We start from the raw sequence: 18,612 nt of genomic DNA, 5'->3' as shown, positions 1-18,612 counted from the left end.
ACACCGCGCTTTGAGGAGTGGCTTAACACATTTGAAAAGATACATAGAATGGAGGAGCTCATTGCTGAGGATGGGGCTCAGGAAGCTAAATATCTTAAGATTTGGTCTCCTTGGTTGCTCTTTAAAGGTTCCCAGTCTTATACGTGAGCAACACATCTAGCAATGCATAATACTACGGCACTTCCCTTCTCGTCCCCTCTGTTTCTGTCTGCTTGTGTATATGTCCCCGTGTTCTTACTCTTTTCCAGAGTAGGTGTATATCTATTTGCGAACTGTGGCACTTTACTGTTGGACCACCTGTATTTGCTATGCACACAATCATTTTCACTATCCTTGTACTGTCGATTCCAGAATTGGTATATTGCTATGTATTGTAGTTGTATACCCTTAGCCAATGAAGGGCGAGATCTGCAGCAAAACCACATTAAATCCGCACCAAAAACCACTGTACGGTGCAGAAACGCACATTAATCCACATGGATTTAGGCCGCTTTCAGACGAGCTAGTGTCACGCTGTGGACTCCCAGCACTGCTGGGGTCGCATAGCGTTATAGTGATTTATGATGCTATGTAACCCTTACAGTTCTGGAATGTATTGGATAACACTGGCAGCAGTTTGTCACTATTAAGGGTACTTTCACACTAGCGTTTTTGTTTTCCGGTATTGAGTTCCTTCCTAGGGGCTCAATACCAGAAAAAAATTGATCAGTTTTATCCTAATGCATTCTGAATGGAGAGCATTCCGTTCAGGATGCATCAGTTCAGTCCCTCTTACGTTTTTCTGGCCAGAGAAAATACCGCAGCGTGCTGCAGTTTACTCTCCGGCCAAAAATCCTGAACACATGCCGGAATGCCCGATCCGGCAATATTTTCCATTGAAATGCATTAATGCCAGATCCGGCCCCAAGTGTTCCGGAAAAACTGATTTGTCTCACAAATGCATCCGTTTGCGTCCAGGCAGTTCCGAATCCTCTGCCGCAAGTGTGAAAGTACCCTTATGCAATACATTCCAAACCTGCGATTTGTCACATGGGGCTTCCTAAATATGTCCTCTTTTTAAAAAAAAAAAAAAAAGCAGTTACAAAAAAACCGGTGTAATTGCAGCTTTACCCACCCAATACCTCCGTGGATAAAGTGTTCTTATATAACAAGTATCCATAAGGAAATGAGATTGTCAGCTCCAGTCAGTGGGGACAGTAGCAGTCGGTGTGAGGGGAAGAGCAGGGCTGGAGCGCTCTCCTCAGAAGTAACTTGTGTCTGATGGCGGGAGGCGGAAACGTGCGGCCCCCAGTGTGTGCCCGGGAGAGCGGCAGAACACACGCGTCCTCCGCCTCCTCCCCGGCTTCTCGTTGCCGCCTGTGTGAGTTTGCCTCAGCTCATATTACAGCGCTGAGGTGAGCACGTCAGACCTGGCCGGGCGCTGGGCAGGGCAGGTGGGTGGCAGCTCCTCTCAGGAGCACAGGCTTCCTCCTCTCGCTATAGGGCAGCGCCGAGCTTCCTTCCCTCCACACCCTGGGCAGTCCTCTCCCTGTACACACAGGTGCCGGACACGGGAGGAGCTGATTCCCTGCTTCTAAAATGGCTGTCAGAGCTCACTACCAGGTAAGGCGGAATCTGGGTCACTACCTGGGGAACACACACCTCTACCTCATGTAGTGGAGGGCTCACAGGTGACACGAGCGCCTCCGGGGGTCCACCCTCAGCCACAATAGTGTGTTCAGTCCTGTGGGGGGTCTGTAAACTTTTGCTTTCTAGTTCCAGCTTCTAGACAAAGTATACAGGAAGAAAGGCAATGTGAGCCATAGGGGATCCGTGTACATGTTGCAGGGCTGTATTCACACGCTGCAGATCTGTTGCAGAAGTTTCTCAAGCCCCATTCAGATGACTGGAACAGGCGCGAGCATTTCCGCTACCCCTCTGCGGCGTGTGAACGTGCCCTTGTGGAGGACGCAGGTTTCGTCCCACCCGTGGCAATCGGTTTTTGCGCTTGTGTTGTAATGGAGTATCATGCACTACAAGTCTCAGCACACCCTAAGGGTAGGTCCGCACGGGGAGGTATGTTACAACTTACAACACATTGTAAAGGGTAAAATTTGCGACAACCGTTTACAAACTTGCAGCACAGGTCGCGTTATGCGAGGGCTTCGTCGACAAAATTTAGAGTTTTTGTTTTTTTCCAGATCTCATCCACCGTACGCACTGCGGATTTTCTGGCCGCACTTTGCCTGTAGAAAATCTGCCGTGTATCCGCCCTGCACTCAATAGTGAAAAACGGACGCGTGACGGAAGTTTTTTTAATGCCCGTCACACGTCCGTTTTAAGAACAATGGTAGTCTATGGGGCTGTTCGCACGGCTGTTTTTTTTGGTCGACCAGTGAATAACGGACATAAAAAGAGAGAACACGTTCTAGCTTCGCACTGACCGACTGCTCCCACACAATTGAAGGGGAACGTTTTTAACGTCCGTTTCTCAGAAAGGCATCAGTGAAATAAGTCTGTTAGGGCTCATGCACACCATGTTGTTTTGTTTTGTGGGCAGCAAATTGCGGATCTGCAAAGCACGGATACCGGCCGCGTGCATTCCACATTTTGCGGAACGGAATGGCCAGCCTCTAATAGAACAGTCCTATCCTTGTCCGTAATACTATTTTTATGTGGAACGGACATACAGACATGGAGTCATTTCCATTTTTATGGTTCTGCATATGGGCTGCAAAAAAAACAAACTGGAACGGACAGAAAATGTGCATGAGCCCTTAAAAAGGAGAAAACGGTCAGTTTTTTTTCACGTCGTGTGAATGTAGCCTAATGGTGGCCATACACATGACGTTGGCTGATGGTTGAACAATCCCTCATCTGGTGACCGTTCGTTTCGCAGACACGGCCGTACACGTTCTAGACTATATTGGGATGTTGCAGTTAACGTACACGTTCAGTGACAGCGGATGATGGACGGAAGAGCTTTCTGGGAACAGTCTTTCCAAAAAAATAAATCTAATGGCTGACTTCTTTTCAGACAACTAAAATGATGATCATTCCTTGTTAAATTTTACTCTGCAAATACATTTTGATCAACTTTAAACTGTATATGGCCGTCTTAAGGCCCCATGCACATGATTGTATGAGGTTTGCAATCCGCAAAATTTGTATACCGTCCATGTTGCAGACCCATTGACTTGCGCATTTTGTGGACAAGTATAGGGCACGTTCTATCCCTTTGCGGAAAAAACATACGGTGGCGGAAAGCCCAGGGGTCATCTGTGTGCTTTCCACATCCGTGAATCTGTTCCACAGAAAGACAGATGGGGTCATTTATCAAACTGGTGTAAAGTAGAACTGGCTTAGTTGCCCATAGCAACCAATCAGATTCCACCTTTCCAAAGGAGCTGTGAAAAATAAAAGGTGAAATCTGATTGGTTGCTATGGCCAGTTCTACTTTACACCAGTTTGATAAAGGACCTCAAGAGTGTGTATGCAAAATGCAGACCACGGACCAATGGAAGTCAGTGGGTTCACAGAACAAATACAGACGACATCAGTATTTTGCAGTTTGTGTACCGCAGAACAGAAACGGTTGTGTGTGTATGGGGCCTAAGGCAGTACAGAAATGCACATAGCCATAGGCACTCCGAACGCCATCATGTTACATGGGTATTCTCCCTAGAAGAGGGAATCTTTGACATGACGTCCAGTGGGCCATTCCACAATTAATTTTTTATTTTATTTTTCTTGATTACATATTAAGGCCTCTTTCACACTACCGTATGGCTATTTCAGTGTTTTGCGGTCCGTTGTTTACGGATCCGTTCCCTTTTTTTTGTTTCCGTTGTGTTTCTGTTCCGTTTTTCCGTATGGCATATACAGTATAGAGTAATTACATAGAAAAAATTGGGCTGGGCATAACATTTTCAATAGATGGTTTCACAAAAACGGAACGGATACGGATGCATTTCCGTATGTGTTCCATTTTTTTTGCGGACCCATTGACTTGAATGGAGCCACGGAACGTGATTTGCGGGCAATAATAGGACATGTTCTATCTTTCAACGGAAATACGGAAACGAAATGCATACGGAGTAAATTGCGTTTTTTTTTGCGGAACCATTGAAATGAATGGTTCCGTATACGGAGCGCAAAAAACATCCCGCAAAACGGGAAAAATAAACGGTAGTGTGAAAGTGGCCTTAATCAAATGCTTCAAGCCCATGTGCTTGCGTGGCCGCACCGTAAGATGTAGGACATTTCCTATACTTCGCTGCAACATGCGGACCACAGACGCATTGAAGTCAGTGTGTCCGCACTGTGATGCCGCGTGCCCACGGCCGGTATTTGTGTTTTGCAGACCCGCAGTTTGTGTGAATGCCCCCTACTCCTGCCTATCCCGAATATCCCGCTGTAGAGCATTCCTGACATGCGGAGGGGGGTGGTTGTCCTGCCTCCCCCATCTTTGCTGGTGTCAGCTTTATCTCAGTTGCTGCTGATATCTTCAACCTGGGCACTGACATGAGGTCTTTCCTCCAGTTGGAATATATAACCGCAGAGAATGCAGCACCTGTCATCTTCAAAGGGATCTCTGGGGCTTTATCTTTTTCTCTGTTTCAGCTTAGCCCGAGTTCACATTACATGATCCGTCAGAAGAAAAAAACTGATCCTGTATTTTAAGTGTCCATTAAGGCTCATGCACACAACCGTATGCCCTCCGAGACATGCTATCCGTGAGCGGGGCATATGTCCCAGAGCGGCATACATCGTGCGCACAATGTATGCCGCTACGGCACATTTGGCATTACTCCAGGATTTTTTTTCCATCTAAAATAACGGATTTCAGATGGAAATGGCAAAAACGGATGCCAAATGTGCATAACTGTGGCTAACGAAAGCTTAAAATACAGGATCCGTTTCTTCCTTTCTTTCTGTTCTTCTGATGCATCAGCATGTGAACCCAGCCTAACCTGTGGAGGAAGGAAAATTTCCGCAGTCCTTAGGGCTGTTTCACACGAGCGAGTCCATTGCGGGAATCGAGCTCCGTGTGTGAGTGTAATCCTCCGCTCTGGCCTTGCAGGAGCGCACGGCATTATCATGATTTATAATGCTATCTGCCTCTGCGTGGCCTTATTTCTACAGGATCATACTGACAGCTTTATGTCACTAGGATTCTGTGGAAAAAAGGCCATGCAGAGACACATAGCATTATAAATCATGATAATGCCGTGCGCTCCTGCAAGTCCAGAGCGGAGGATTACACTCACACACGGAGCGCGATTCCCGCAATGGACTCGCTCGTGTGAAACAGCCCTTACCCTTCCATCCTGCTGCCGATTCTGCAATCTTGGCTTTGATCATGTGATCGCCTGACCGGCTGTGCTCCTGTGTCTTCCTGTACAGCTGCATACCCCATGGGGCAATTTTTTCCCCGGCGGATTTTCCGCCCATGGGTTTTGCTGCAGAATCTGCATGTATTGTGGACTTTGTTGCATATTTGCAGCAGATCTCATGTAAACTGTAATATTCTGTTATTTGTTTCCGGCCGCGGTCCCATGATGGAAAATGCGCTGCGTATCTGCCAGTAGGTTTCATACTGTTGCTTGACTAGATAATGAGGTTATCGACAAGCTTCAGACTGTCAGGTGTTCTGAGTAACCTTAGGGCACGTTCACACATAACGTTAGTAGTACATTACAAGGTCACACTGCTATGGAACGCAGAAAAAAAGGGTGTGAATACAACACATTCAGTAAGGTATAAATCAAAAAAAATCTGTGCGGCTAGCTAAAGGGAAGAGGAACAACGGAAATTGTCCTGTTAGCGTATACAGTGCTTTTTCTTCAGTGGAATTTACGCCATAGTTCGAATTGTGTGATTTTAGAATCCACATTGCAAAAAAAAGAAAAGAATGAGCAGGAAGGCTTTTGGCCCAGTTTCTGCAGACTGATGTGGCTGGCACAGGCTTGAGGGGCTGTGGTGTGGCTGGCACAGGCTTGAGGGGCTGTGGTGTGGCTGGCACAGGCTTGAGGGGCTGTGGTGTGGCTGGCACAGGCTTGAGGGGCTGTGGTGTGGCTCTTAAACTAAAGCAATTTCACACGAGCAAAAGGTTCGGACTGGGAACATAATGTGGCTCTGGAAAAAATAAATAAGTGGCCCCATTTTGTAGGCAGGTTCAAAATAACAGTAGGTGGGGCCAACACAAGTAGGTGGGGTCAGGGTTACCATAGTGCAGCACAAAATACCGTCCTAGCAGAACCAAATAGTGCAGCACAATAATCTGCCCCGGAAGCTGTCCCTCTGTGGTGGCCAATAACTGCTAAGTTCTGTCCTTCTCCTCCGATTGTCTCTAATTAAGATATGGAGCAGTGGGCTTAAAGGAAATGTGGCACCAAAAATTTTATCTGCTAGTTAAAACCAGAGAGCAACACGTCTTCTTTTTTTTTTTTTTTTCTAATCTGTTTTTATTTTTTTGATCGCAGATTTTTACTCTATTTCCTGAATATAATTATGGGGGCGGCCATCTTGCTTGAGCTGTTCCTAACTGCATTTAGAAAGCATTAAGAAAATTGCTTTACAGCAACCCCATGGTCCATAGACACAATGGACAGGAGGGGACCTCATTGGATCCTGTCTTATCTATGCACAAAGGTGATATAATTACAGGCAGGATTAGAATGGCAGATCAGCAGATAACTGCAGTGAAGTGATCTGTACAGACCAAGAAGTGGTGCCTATTATTGGGCTTAGTGACCAGTGTAAAAACTGCAGGATTTTGTTTTAATTGACTGAAGAATAACATCAATTTTTTTTATTTTTTAAACAAAATGATTTAATCAATAGGTAATTTTCTGATGACACATCCTATTTAAAAGGGGAGATGTGGACCACAGCATCAGGCCAGCCCTACCTTTCCCATGCTTCTTGGACTTCCCCTAGTTATGTGACTAGGTGAGGGGGGAACCATGTGCTGGCTAGTTTCTTAGTGTGACTCATTCGGGAATGGCAGAAAGGTGCATGGTGTCTTCCTGAAATATGTCTAAGGGCTTATGCACACGACTGTCCTATTCTTGTCCATATTAAGAACAAAGATATTACAGTTCTATAGAGGGCCGGATAATCCATTCTGAAAAATGCGGAACGCACACCGGCGGTATCTGTGTTTTGCGGATCTGCAATTTACAGACCACAAAAAGATTGCGGAACGGATGCAGACGCATTCATGCGGACTTGTTAATGGACCCTAAATGTGCATGTCTTAATCATTTTGGTGCATCTCACGCCAGCATGTACAAGGTTTAGACCAGCGTAGAAATTCTGGCTTTACAGGGGTTGTAAAACCTCTACCTCAGAGGGGGGGGTCTGTATTATGTCTGCATCGCCCCGATCCCTTGTGGCTCTATGAACAGATGTATGATCACATTCATGTGAAACTAGGCCAAGGCCTCAGGCACTCAACTGTTGTGGCTCTGTACAACCTTTCAGTTCTACAGCCATAGTGTGGTGCTCCACTAACTTTCATACGAGGGCCTACAGAGGTTTCTTTCTGATTCCATAGTGTGCATAGTGCTGAACAGTGTACATCTAGAAGTGATGAGAGACCTGTATAGAGAGAAGCTTCCCAGCAAGTTACTTCTTCCTGAGCCCAGACCTTAAAGGGGTTATCCAACCCCTATAATGTCCCCCCAATGCCGGGGTCCCTCCTACAGGTTATATTTACCCTGGCTCCAGCGGCGCTCCCAGATGCACGGCCGCCGCTGCATCTCTTCGTCACACAGATCAAAACATCCGGCGACAGGGGTGGTCATAGCCAATAGCAGGCCACGACTGGAACAAGCCTCCCTAGCATCACCCACGGTTTATTTGTTTATAATATTATAGTGCTAGACGGAGGCTTCTGCCTAGCAGTGTTCCTGGCACTGATGGGCGGCTTTAGAGCTGCCCTAGCCGTTTTACAGGCTAGGGGAGTGCTAAAGCCTGCCCTTTAGTGCCGGTGACATCACCGTGCTCACTGCTAGGCGGAAGCCTCCACCTAGCTTTCCCCATGGAGAGCCCGGTACATCACCGGATCTCCGAAAAATGCCTTTGCCCTGCGTGATTCAGCACAGGGCAAAGGAGAGCATTGGAGCATGAAATGCTCCGATGCTGATGTCGGAGGGGTGAAGATGGTGATGTGTCCGGGTTCAGTTCTGAACTCGGAAAACCCTTTTAACTAGATGTGATAACTCAGCAAGTGTGACTGTTAACTCTGCTACATCTGTACATCACCTTTCACATCATGTACATGCATGTCATAATGTGTAAAGGGGTTAAAAGGGTTGTGGATGGGCAGGCATGGTGTGCGAGTTTAAAAAAAGAAAGAAAACACTCCCTTGCTGTGGTGGTCCCGATTCCTGTGGCACCTCTCCATCCCAGCGCTTCCAGATACCAAATCCAAATGTTTGTTTAAAAAAAAAAAAAAAAAAAAGTTAGTTTGTGTCGCCATATTCTGCTGATGGAGCTGTGCAAGGACTCATTTTTGGCAAGGAGATGTGTAGATCTCTATTGATACCGTTTTAGGATACATGCAACATTTTGATCATTTTTATATAAAATTTTTGTTGGGAGGCAAGGTGAACAAAAACTATTTTTGGCATTGGGTATTTTTTTCTATTTAATAGATCAAAAGATTATGGACACGGTGATATACATTTTTTAGCTTTTTATTTATTTTTTTAAACTATATTCAAATGTTTTTTTTTTTGTTGTTTTTTTAAAGTTTCTTTAGGGAACTTGAAACTATGACCGATTGTACTATACCTTGTACTACCGTATTACAGCCTGTAGGACTATTACATCCAGCCAGACGCAAGGTGTAACAGAGGCAGGAACATGGCAGGCCTGGGGGCCTCAGGGTTACCAACCGTCCAAAAATTGCTGGACAGTCTGTAAAAATAAGGCAATTTTGTGTCTGACTTTTTTTTTATTTGAGGCTGGGGGTACTTGAGCAGATGTCAGTATACTGAGCTGTAGACATGTATTACTTATAATCTTTATCATTCAGTGTTGTTTTCCAATTTGTCTGTAAAAAAAAATGTTGGCTGAAACATTCAGGTTGGTACTTGTCACCCCACGATTGCATTTGTAGGGTGCCCAATCGGAGGACAGAGGGAGCACCCTTCCTCTGTCTAACGGTGGCATCTGAATTGCCAGGATCGGAGTTATCGCTAATCTTGGCAATGAAATGAATTGCTCTGTCATACAGTTGGCGCCTGCAGGTAATGGCGCAGGCCCACCTCCTCCTCCATCATTGTGCTGTACTACTACGGCACCGAGCATTAATTACATGCACTCAATGATGTAGTAGTGTACAAGGGCTTAAATCGGGCTGCAGCAGGTTCTCTAAAGCAGGGATGCTCAACCTGCGGTCCTTCAGCTGTTGCAAAACTACAACTCCCAGCATGCCCTAATAGCTGTAGGCTGTCCAGGCATGAGGGGAGTTGTAGTTTTGCAACTGCTGGAGAGCTGCAGGTTGGGCAACCCGGCAAGGGAGCATGTCACCATGAAATGAAGTGCAATCTGCAGAGAGCAGAAGGAACTGAGCAGATTCGTGTCTAGCTGTATGGGAAATTGTAATTTATTAAAATCTCTGCTCTTTTCTGAGCTTAGTAGTAAGTAAGGGGAAGGCTGTCTGTCACTTATAAGACCGCCCAGTTGACTAAGCTCAGAATGAGCAGAGCTTTAAATGAATAAATTCCAATTTCCCATAAGACTACATATCAATCTGCTCAGCTCCTCCTGCTCTATACCATGCTGCCTGCAGACTGCACTGCCTTTTCATGGTGACGGGTCTTTAATGGCCAGCACTATTCTCCAGGCATAGGAGTATTAATTATACCGCAGAAATCGGCCACTGCTTCATCTTTGTCACCACAGCTGCTTTGTTTGAACACAGAAGGCCTGGGAGTTTTACTGAGTAAGAGGGCATGCATCCCAGGAATTTGGAAATGATTAGCATTTTACATTACTCCAGAGAATTGTGGGTTTTTTATTTTTTCTCAGCAGCTAAGACTTATTTGCGCTTTTTCTGTACTTATCTTTTTTTTTCCCTGACCTTTGTAGCCTAAACATAAAGAAGTTGATCTAAAAGTAAAAATGAAGAATTCTTAGTGTAAATTGTGGCTAGTACAAATATATTCTGATTTTTTTTTTAAGTGAGTCTTGGTGAAGTCTAGTGCTTGCGTAAACCTTTATCAGGGGAAGATGTGCTTTCCTTGATATCAGAAGAAAGCAGTCCTTAAAGGTACTCTGTCACCACTTTCTAACCCCCCCTTTTAAAAGTATTGTTCTCTCCATGGCGCCCTTGTGATTACAAAGGTGTTGTTATAACATAAATTCGCCGTCTCGTTTTGATAAAAATACCTTTTATCTAACCTGTCAATCTTGTGGATAAGGTGCCCAGGGCGTTTCTGAAGGTCTGAAGCTGCCGCCCGCCGCCGCCGCCGTTGGTGCCCAGCTCCTCCCCTGATCCTTTCAGCGCCGCCTGAATGTAAAGAAATCCGCCTCCGGCTCTCGCTCAGTGCCCCCTCCTCCTTTTCAAAGATCCCGCGCGTGCGCACAGGCCTGTGCCTGATGTGCCCGTGCGGACATTTAGAATCAGCCTCATTGAGCGAAGTGCGCATGCGCGCACTTCGCTCAACCTCCTCATAAGACGAGCACTGCAGCCAGCCACTCAGAGCCTGCCAAGCGCTGTATGGAGCCGCAGGCTCTGAGTGGCTGGCTGCAGTGCTCGTCTTATGAGGAGGTTGAGCGAAGTGCGCGCATGCGCACTTCGCTCAATGAGGCTGATTCTAAATGTCCGCACGGACTCATCAGGCACAGGCCTGTGCGCACGCGCGGGATCTTTGAAAAGGAGGAGGGGGCACTGAGCGAGAGCCGGAGGCGGATTTCTTTACATTCAGGCGGCGCTGAAAGGATCAGGGGAGGAGCTGGGCACCAACGGCGGGCGGCAGCTTCAGACCTTCAGAAACGCCCTGGGCACCTTATCCACAAGATTGACAGGTTAGATAAAAGGTATTTTTATCAAAACGAGACGGCGAATTTATGTTATAACAACACCTTTGTAATCACAAGGGCGCCATGGAGAGAACAATACTTTTAAAAGGGGGGGTTAGAAAGTGGTGACAGAGTCCCTTTAAAGCAAGCCTGTCAGCCTGATATTTCCTGACTTAGGCCTCATGCCCACGACCGTAGCAGGTCTGTGCCCGTATTGCGGCCTGCAAAGATCAAGTCCGCATCGGCCGTGTGTGCACCATATCACTGATGTGGACCCATTCACTTGATTGGGTCCGGAGTGCTTCCATGGGTTTTCTGTCCATGCGTGCACTACTTTTTTGCGATGTGGATCGCGGACCCCATTCAAGTGAATCGGTCCGTAACCACAGACAGCGGGTACTTGGTAGACTGCAATTTGCAGTCCACTGCATGGGCATGAATGGCACACGTGTGTATGAGGCCTTAAAGGGGTTGCACAATTTTTTTTTATTTTTTTTTTTATTTAAATTTATTTTATTTTTTTTTTTATTCTCCCTCCCTTTACGATATCCTTTTCTCAGATAGGGCAGCATAAATCACCTGAGCAGTCCACTTTAAAGTGGAAAGTGCGGTAATGGTAGATTCCAATTACATTGTGGTGTCTGGATGTCCTCTCAAAGTTGCATCAATGGGAATCATGAGTTAGGAAAATAGCTATCCTCCCCTTAGGGCTGTCTTACATTGGCAGATGAGGCTGACTATTGTCGGGAGGGAAGCATTGCTGGCTATCGGAGGAGACACGGTATGGGGAGGAGTGATCGCTAAGGCCATCGCTCGTCCCCACACAATCATTGTTTCTGGGGCAGCAGAGCATGATTAGACGGCACGATCTGCCGCCGGCAAACAATGATTTTGAGATTACCCAATGAATGAGAGTTTGCTCGTTCATTGGGTAATCGCTGGCACCTTTACATCGGCAGATAATCGCTAACTTGCCCTTCCTACGAACGTTTGTTAGCTCTTATCTGGCCGACCCTCAGCCAGTGTAATACAGCCCTTAGGTTAAAGAGGACCTTTCACTTGTAAAAACAATGTGAACTAAGTATGCTGACATATAGAGCGATGCCCGGGGATCTCACAGCACTTACTATTATCCCCTGGCGCCGCTCCATTATGCCCTCCGGTACCTTTGCTCTGTAAGTTATAGTAGGCGGTGTCTTCCCTTGTCCTGTGGGCGTCTCCTTCTCATAGGCTGTAGCGCTGGCCAATCGCAAAAACCTCCCAGGCTGTGAGCTGTGCGCTGCAATTGGCCAGCGCTGCAGCCTATGAGAAGGAGACGCCCACAAGACAAGGGAAGACACCGCCTTCTATAACATACAGAGCAAAGCTACCGGAGGGCATAACGGGAGAACGGAGCGGCGCCCGGGGATAATAGTAAGTGCAGTGAGATCCCCGGGCGCCGCTCTATATGTCAGCATACTTAGTTCACATTGTTTTTACAAGTGAATGGTCCTCTTTAAGTTCACATCTCCGGCGCATAATTCAGTAGTCTCTTCTGTTGGAGGAACAGCCTACCAGAGTACACTGCATCCGGCAAAGTCTCTGCATATTTTAGCAGCAAATAATACAGTCCTCACAAGGACCATGTGGATGCAGTCTTCCTTGAGTGTAGCGTTAGTGCATTGACCCACGTGTCAGCAATAATGGAAGTAAAGAAACATGTAATTATGTGCATGTGAAGCTCTGATCTCATCTTGGGTGTATAACGTGAATGAGTTTTACTTAAAGGGAACCTGTCACCAGTTTTATGGTGTCCTAACTATGTGACTGATTCTCTTAGCAAAATGCTGGCTCACTTTCTTTAATTGACCCAGTCAATCTGCCAACATCTTGTATTGAAAAGCTCCAGCTGATAATGATGAGTCCTGAATATTCATGAGCTCCTGATTCTCCCCGCCCACCTGCTGCTGAATGACAGTTATTTTCCATATGAATCAGCAGGGGAGTGGCTATAGCTCTGAATAAAAATAACGCTATACTCAAATCAGCTCATTAGCATGCGGCATCTTTGTGTGTATATTGTGAGGTAACCATCTGTCACATCAGTAAGTGAATACATCTAAGGTACTTTTTAGTAGTTAATGATTATATATAATTAGTTAGATTATAATCAAATATCCACATGACAGGTTCCCTTTAAAGGGAACCTGTCACCGGGATTTTGTGTATAGAGCTGAGGACATGGGCTGCTAGATCACCGCTAGCACATCCGCAATACCCAGTCCCCATAGCTCTCTGTGCTTTTATTGTGTCAAAAATACGATTTTATAGATATGTAAATGAGGCTACTAACATTTCCGGAGCCCAGCACTGCCTCGCATCCTCCGAATCTCCTCCTTGCTTCCCGACGTCACAAAGCTAGAGTGCCGTAATCTCGCGATGCGTGAGTTAGCGTATGTGCAGTGTCGGCATAGTGTTCCTTCCCTGTGCTGGCATCAGCATTGCGAGATCACGGCGCTCTAGCTTTGTGACGTCGGGGAGCAAGGAGGAGATCCCGACCGATGAGGGAGGAGATGAACCGCCATGTCACGCTCTACTCACTGCTGAGGACGGCGTCAAGTCGGCCCCAAAGATTTCTATGGAGCCCATCTCGGCAGCGAGGAAAGAAAGCGCTATATGCAGGCTGTTCTACCTTTGTTTTGGGGATCTCGGTGCTTAGACCCAATCTAAACTTTTGACATGTCTCTGACATATCAAATGTTTTGTGACCCTTTAAAATGTGGTGACTTTGCTCATCGTCTCATCTATACAGCAAAGCTGACAAGTGAACTATAGAAAACAGGAAGCTTCATGCCGTTGCAGTTGCTTTGGTAGACGGTGTAAAAACAGGAATATTTTAAGATTTGTGTGGATGGTTAAATGTTTATCATAAAAGCCTGATGGAAATAATCTGACATGTCTAGCGGCACAGGACTGTAGTGTCCCTTTTGGCACATTGCTCATCGATTTGCTGTTAACCTATGTACATGCAGTGTGTCAGTGATTGCTGGGGGCCCCATCACCCCGATCCCATAACACTATCTTCTAATTTGTCTCTCGGGGTGTTCCCAGGGTCTGGCACACCTATTGAACATGGCCTTCAGTCACGTAGATTACAGAGAGTGATTGGCTTGCTGTAGACATTGCTGATAATGTGTCAGTAGTACAGATGCTCTCCGGTGTTACTACAGATACTGTATCCTGCTGAAATGAAAATGAATTAAAGCGACACACCCTAGTGGTAAGAAAGTCTAATGTGTGGAAATAGAGATCTAGTGGTCTCAGGTCAGGGTACTTTCACACTTGCAGCAGAGGATTCCGGCAGGCAGTTCGTCACCGGTACTGTATGTCGGATCCGTCAAACCGCATGCAAACTGATGACATTTGTCAGACGGATTTGCATCAGGATCCGTCTGACAAATGTCATCAGTTTGCATGCGGTTTGACGGATCCGACATGCAGTACCGTCTGACAAATGCATTGAAATGCCAGATCCGTCTCTCCGGTGTCATTTTTTTTCAAATTTTTTGCAGTCTGAGCAATGCCGGATTTGTTTAGCTGGAACCCCCGGCATTAATACATTTCAATGGGAAGAAATTGGGGATCGGCCGATTATCGGTTTTACCAATATTATCGGCCGATATTCAGTATTTTGACCGTTATCGGCATCTATTTTGCCGATATTCCGATAACGTATTGGGAACACAGATCGCGCTGCTGACAGCGCTCTCCATGTTCCCTCAGCAGCACAGGGGAGAAGGAAGCAGCGTCTCCCTCCCACCTGTGCTGCTGCTGCCGCCGCCAATGAGAGGAAGGAGGACAAGAGAAGGGGAGGGGCTGTGGCCACTGCGCCACCAATGAAGATAAATCTCTCATTTATTCATATACAGGAGGTGGGAGCTGGCTGTAGAATCACATAGCCGGCTCCCGACCTCTATGAGCGGTAGCTGCGATCTACGGTAGTTAACCCCTCAGGTGCCGCGGATCGCAGCTACCGCTCATAGAGGTCGGGAGCCGGCTATGTGATTCTGCAGCCAGCTCCCGCCTCCTGTATATGAATGATTGAGAGACTTATCTTCATTGGTGGCGCAGTGCGCCCCCCCCCCCAAGCCCCCCAGTATTATTCATTGGTGGTGCAGTGCGCCCCCCAGTATTAATCATTGGTGGTGCAGTGCGCCCCCCCCGTATTAATCATTGGTGGCAGTGGCCACAGGATCCCCTCTCCCCTGCTCCTCCGATAGGAGCCCCAGCAGTGTAATCCTGGGGCTCCGATCGGTTACCATGGCAAGTCAGGACGCTATTGAAGCCCTGGCTGCCATGGTAAGCTCCCTTGCTGCTGTGTGCACAGAGCAGCAGGGACAATGTGAGGTCCTATTCACCCTGATAGAGCTCTATCAGGGTGAATAGGACAAGGGTTCTAGTCCCTAAGGGGGCTAAAAGTTAGTATAAAAAAAAAAATTAAGTATAAATGAAAAAGATTTACAAAAAAAAATAAAAAATACACGTTAACAATAAACATATTAATTTTCAGCAGATTTGTGTAGGAATTATTATTTTTTTGAAAATTCCCAGAATATCGGTATAAATTATCGGCTATCGGCCTGAAAGTTCACAAATTATCGGTATCTGTCCTAAAAAATCAATATCGGTCGATCCCTAGAAGAAATGCAGGATCCGGCATTCCGGCAAGTGTTCCGGAGTTTTGGACGGATATAAAACTGTAGCATGCTGCGGTATTATCTCCGTCCTGGAAAGGCAAAAAGACTGAACTGAAGACATCCTGATGCATCCTGAACAGATTGCTCTCCATTCTGAATGCATTAGGATAAAACTGAGTTCTTTTCCGGTATTGAGCCCCTAGGGCGGAACTCAATACCGGAAAAGAATAACGCTAGAGTGAAAGTACTCTTAATTATCACAGTGGGTACGTGTTCATGAGGAGGATGTGTGACGTATCTTCTGAACTCTGAATGGTATCCTGCCTTTACCGATATCCAAAAGAATGATCAAAAACTATATACATATTGGTGAAATGTGGGTGAGAACTGTACTGTACATGTACTCACGCTGAATTATGTGTTCTAGGGGTATGGAATGGAAGACGCAAATTGGGAACAGTACACCGTGACAATACAAAAGGTGAGTCCCCATATACTGTATTTTACTAGGTCTGAACAACGACCTTAATGTGGCGAAGATTCCTGCAAGGATGAGGTTATAAACTGATGGAAACGATGGATGAAAGTGAAGGTGCTAGTCTGAGAAGAAAAGTCTGGTTTTAGCCAAGAATACAGATGACTTTATTATATGCAGTGTAGCAGTATACAAGGCCTCTTTGATGCACTTTTGGTGGTGTTTTCTTTGTGGATCCAGCCAAAGGGACATAATAGGAAAGACAACAAAGGGGCACAAATAAAAATCTCTTGTACTTCACACTAATCTATTCCATGCCTCTGTCTAAAATTGGCCTTTCGTGTAGTAACCGGACTGCATGCTTCCACAAAAAAGTGAAGTACGCTTTGCATAAATTTGCGAATGCTGCCATTACTTTAAAATCTGCTCCTTTTTTATTGTATGTACCTTAGGATCCAAAGAAAGGATTTGGCATTGCTGTTTCAGGAGGAAGAGACAATCCACATTTTAACAATGGTGACAACTCCATCGTGATTTCTGATGTCCTTCAAGGAGGACCTGCAGATGGTCGCTTGCAGTATGTGCATTTTTTTCTTCTTCTTGTGAATACATATAGGGCCAGATTTAACATTACTCTGACCGCTCACTCCACTTTCACATATGGCTAAAGTCAGTTTTAGCCAAGTCAGATTTATGATTGGCCCTTTAAGACTATAATAAATGTGGTTTGACGGTAGCAGTTTATCCGTCAGTAAGCAGCTTTACAAAAGTCGCACATCTTTATGAAAAAGTCGCACGTCTTTACCAAGAAGTCGCATGTTCTATTAAAAAGACTTTTTAAATAGTCCCAATAGTAAATCTGTCTAGAGATTCATTTACATAAGAAAACACGCCCACTTTCAGAAAACTGGCGAGCATAGTGCAGAACAGGAAAAAGTCGTAAATTTGTGCGCAGTTTTAGCGTTTGCGCATTTTTTCGCGACTTTTTCACTCCATTATTCTGACTTGAGCTAATGATAAATCTGTCCCATAGACTATTAGAATTTTTAGCGTGAAGGCCCCTTTACACGGTGCGATGGAACAGAGAATTGTTGGGAAGGTGATCATCGGCACCTTTAAACAAGTTCATTTTATTAATTTGCAATAATTGTGCTGAACATCAGCCAGCGTAAAGAGAACCTTACATTAGTATTATTTTTTTTATATATTTAGTATGGTATGCTTCACTTTTTTTTTTAAATTTTTTTTATTATTATTTTTTTTTTTTATGGATTACACTGCTGCTTTAGGGCTCTTTCACACTTGCGTTGTTCTGTTCCGGCATAGAGTTCCGTGGTCGGGGCTCTATGCCGGAAGAATCCTGATCAGGATTATTCCCATGCATTCTGAATGGAGATAAATCCGTTCAGGATGTCTTCAGTTCCGGAACGGAACGTTTTTTGGCCGGAGAAAATACCGCAGCATGCTGCGCTTTTTGCTCCGGTCAAAAATCCTGAACACTTGCCGCAAGGCCGGATCCGGAATTAATGCCCATTGAAAGGCATTAATCCGGATCCGGCCTTAAGCTAAACGTCGTTTCGGCGCATTACCGGATCCGACGTTTAGCTTTTTCTGAATGGTTACCATGGCTGCCAGGACGCTAAAGTCCTGGTTGCCATGGTAAAGTGTAGTGGGGAGCGGGGGAGCAGTATACTTGCCGTCCGTGCGGCTCCCGGGGCGCTTCAGAGTGACGTCAGGGCGCCCCACGCGCATGGATGACGTGTCGCATGGATCACGTCATCCATGCGCATGGGGCACCCTGACGTCATTCTGGAGCGCCCCGGGAGCCGCACGGACGGTACGTATACTGCTCCCCCGCTCCCCACTACTACTATGGCAACCAGGACTTTAATAGCGTCCTGGGTGCCATAGTAACACTGAACGCATTTTGAAGACGGATCCGTCTTCAAATGCTTTCAGTTCACTTGCGGTGTTACGGATCCGGCGGGCACTTCCGGCAAATGGAGTGCACGACTGATCCGGACAACGCAAGTGTGAAAGAGGCCTTAATCTAGTTTCAGATTGGAGACTGAGTTATTTGTTCATAAATGCTTCCTGTTTATCAGTGTTCAAAGTTATACATTTAAGGCTACGTTCACATGTGTGCAGAAGCTCCATTCAGGAAGTTTATAGAGGTCTTCAAAAATAGCAGAAAGAAAAGTCTTGCATGCAAAAAAATAAATAAAAAAAAAGTTCTCCCGAACAGAACTATTAGTTAATGGGATCTATTAGGCTCTGTTTCTGTGAGTTATGTGCCAAATCCGGCACTTATGTTATTTTCGTTCTTCTGCTCCTGTGACGGAGCAGAAGAACCTAAATAAATAGCGCTCATGTGAAAGCGCCCTTTAGGCCCCCTGCACACGATCAGGATTGCGTGCGGATTTTCCGCGTGGATTTGCGTGCGGA

General features: G+C 45.9%; 1 protein-coding gene across 3 annotated transcripts in view; it reads left to right on the top strand.

Moving 5' to 3' along the window:
- Positions 1-1,243: 1,243 nt before the first annotated feature.
- The window catches only part of LOC120989174 (tight junction protein ZO-2-like), a 38,870-nt gene continuing 21,501 nt past the window's right edge, over positions 1,244-18,612 (top strand). For 2 of the 3 annotated variants that reach the window (XM_040417097.1, XM_040417098.1), the window contains exons 1-3: positions 1,401-1,602; positions 16,120-16,173; positions 16,620-16,744. In XM_040417097.1, coding sequence (XP_040273031.1) covers positions 1,579-1,602; positions 16,120-16,173; positions 16,620-16,744 — 203 coding nt within the window. In that variant the 5' untranslated portion in view covers positions 1,401-1,578. The other variant, XM_040417099.1, reaches the window with a different exon arrangement.

Source organism: Bufo bufo, chromosome 2, assembly GCF_905171765.1.
Source record: "Bufo bufo chromosome 2, aBufBuf1.1, whole genome shotgun sequence".
Taxonomy (NCBI): Eukaryota; Metazoa; Chordata; class Amphibia; order Anura; family Bufonidae; genus Bufo; species Bufo bufo.
Note: the sequence above shows the minus strand (reverse complement) of the source record. Positions and strands in the feature narration are given on the sequence as shown.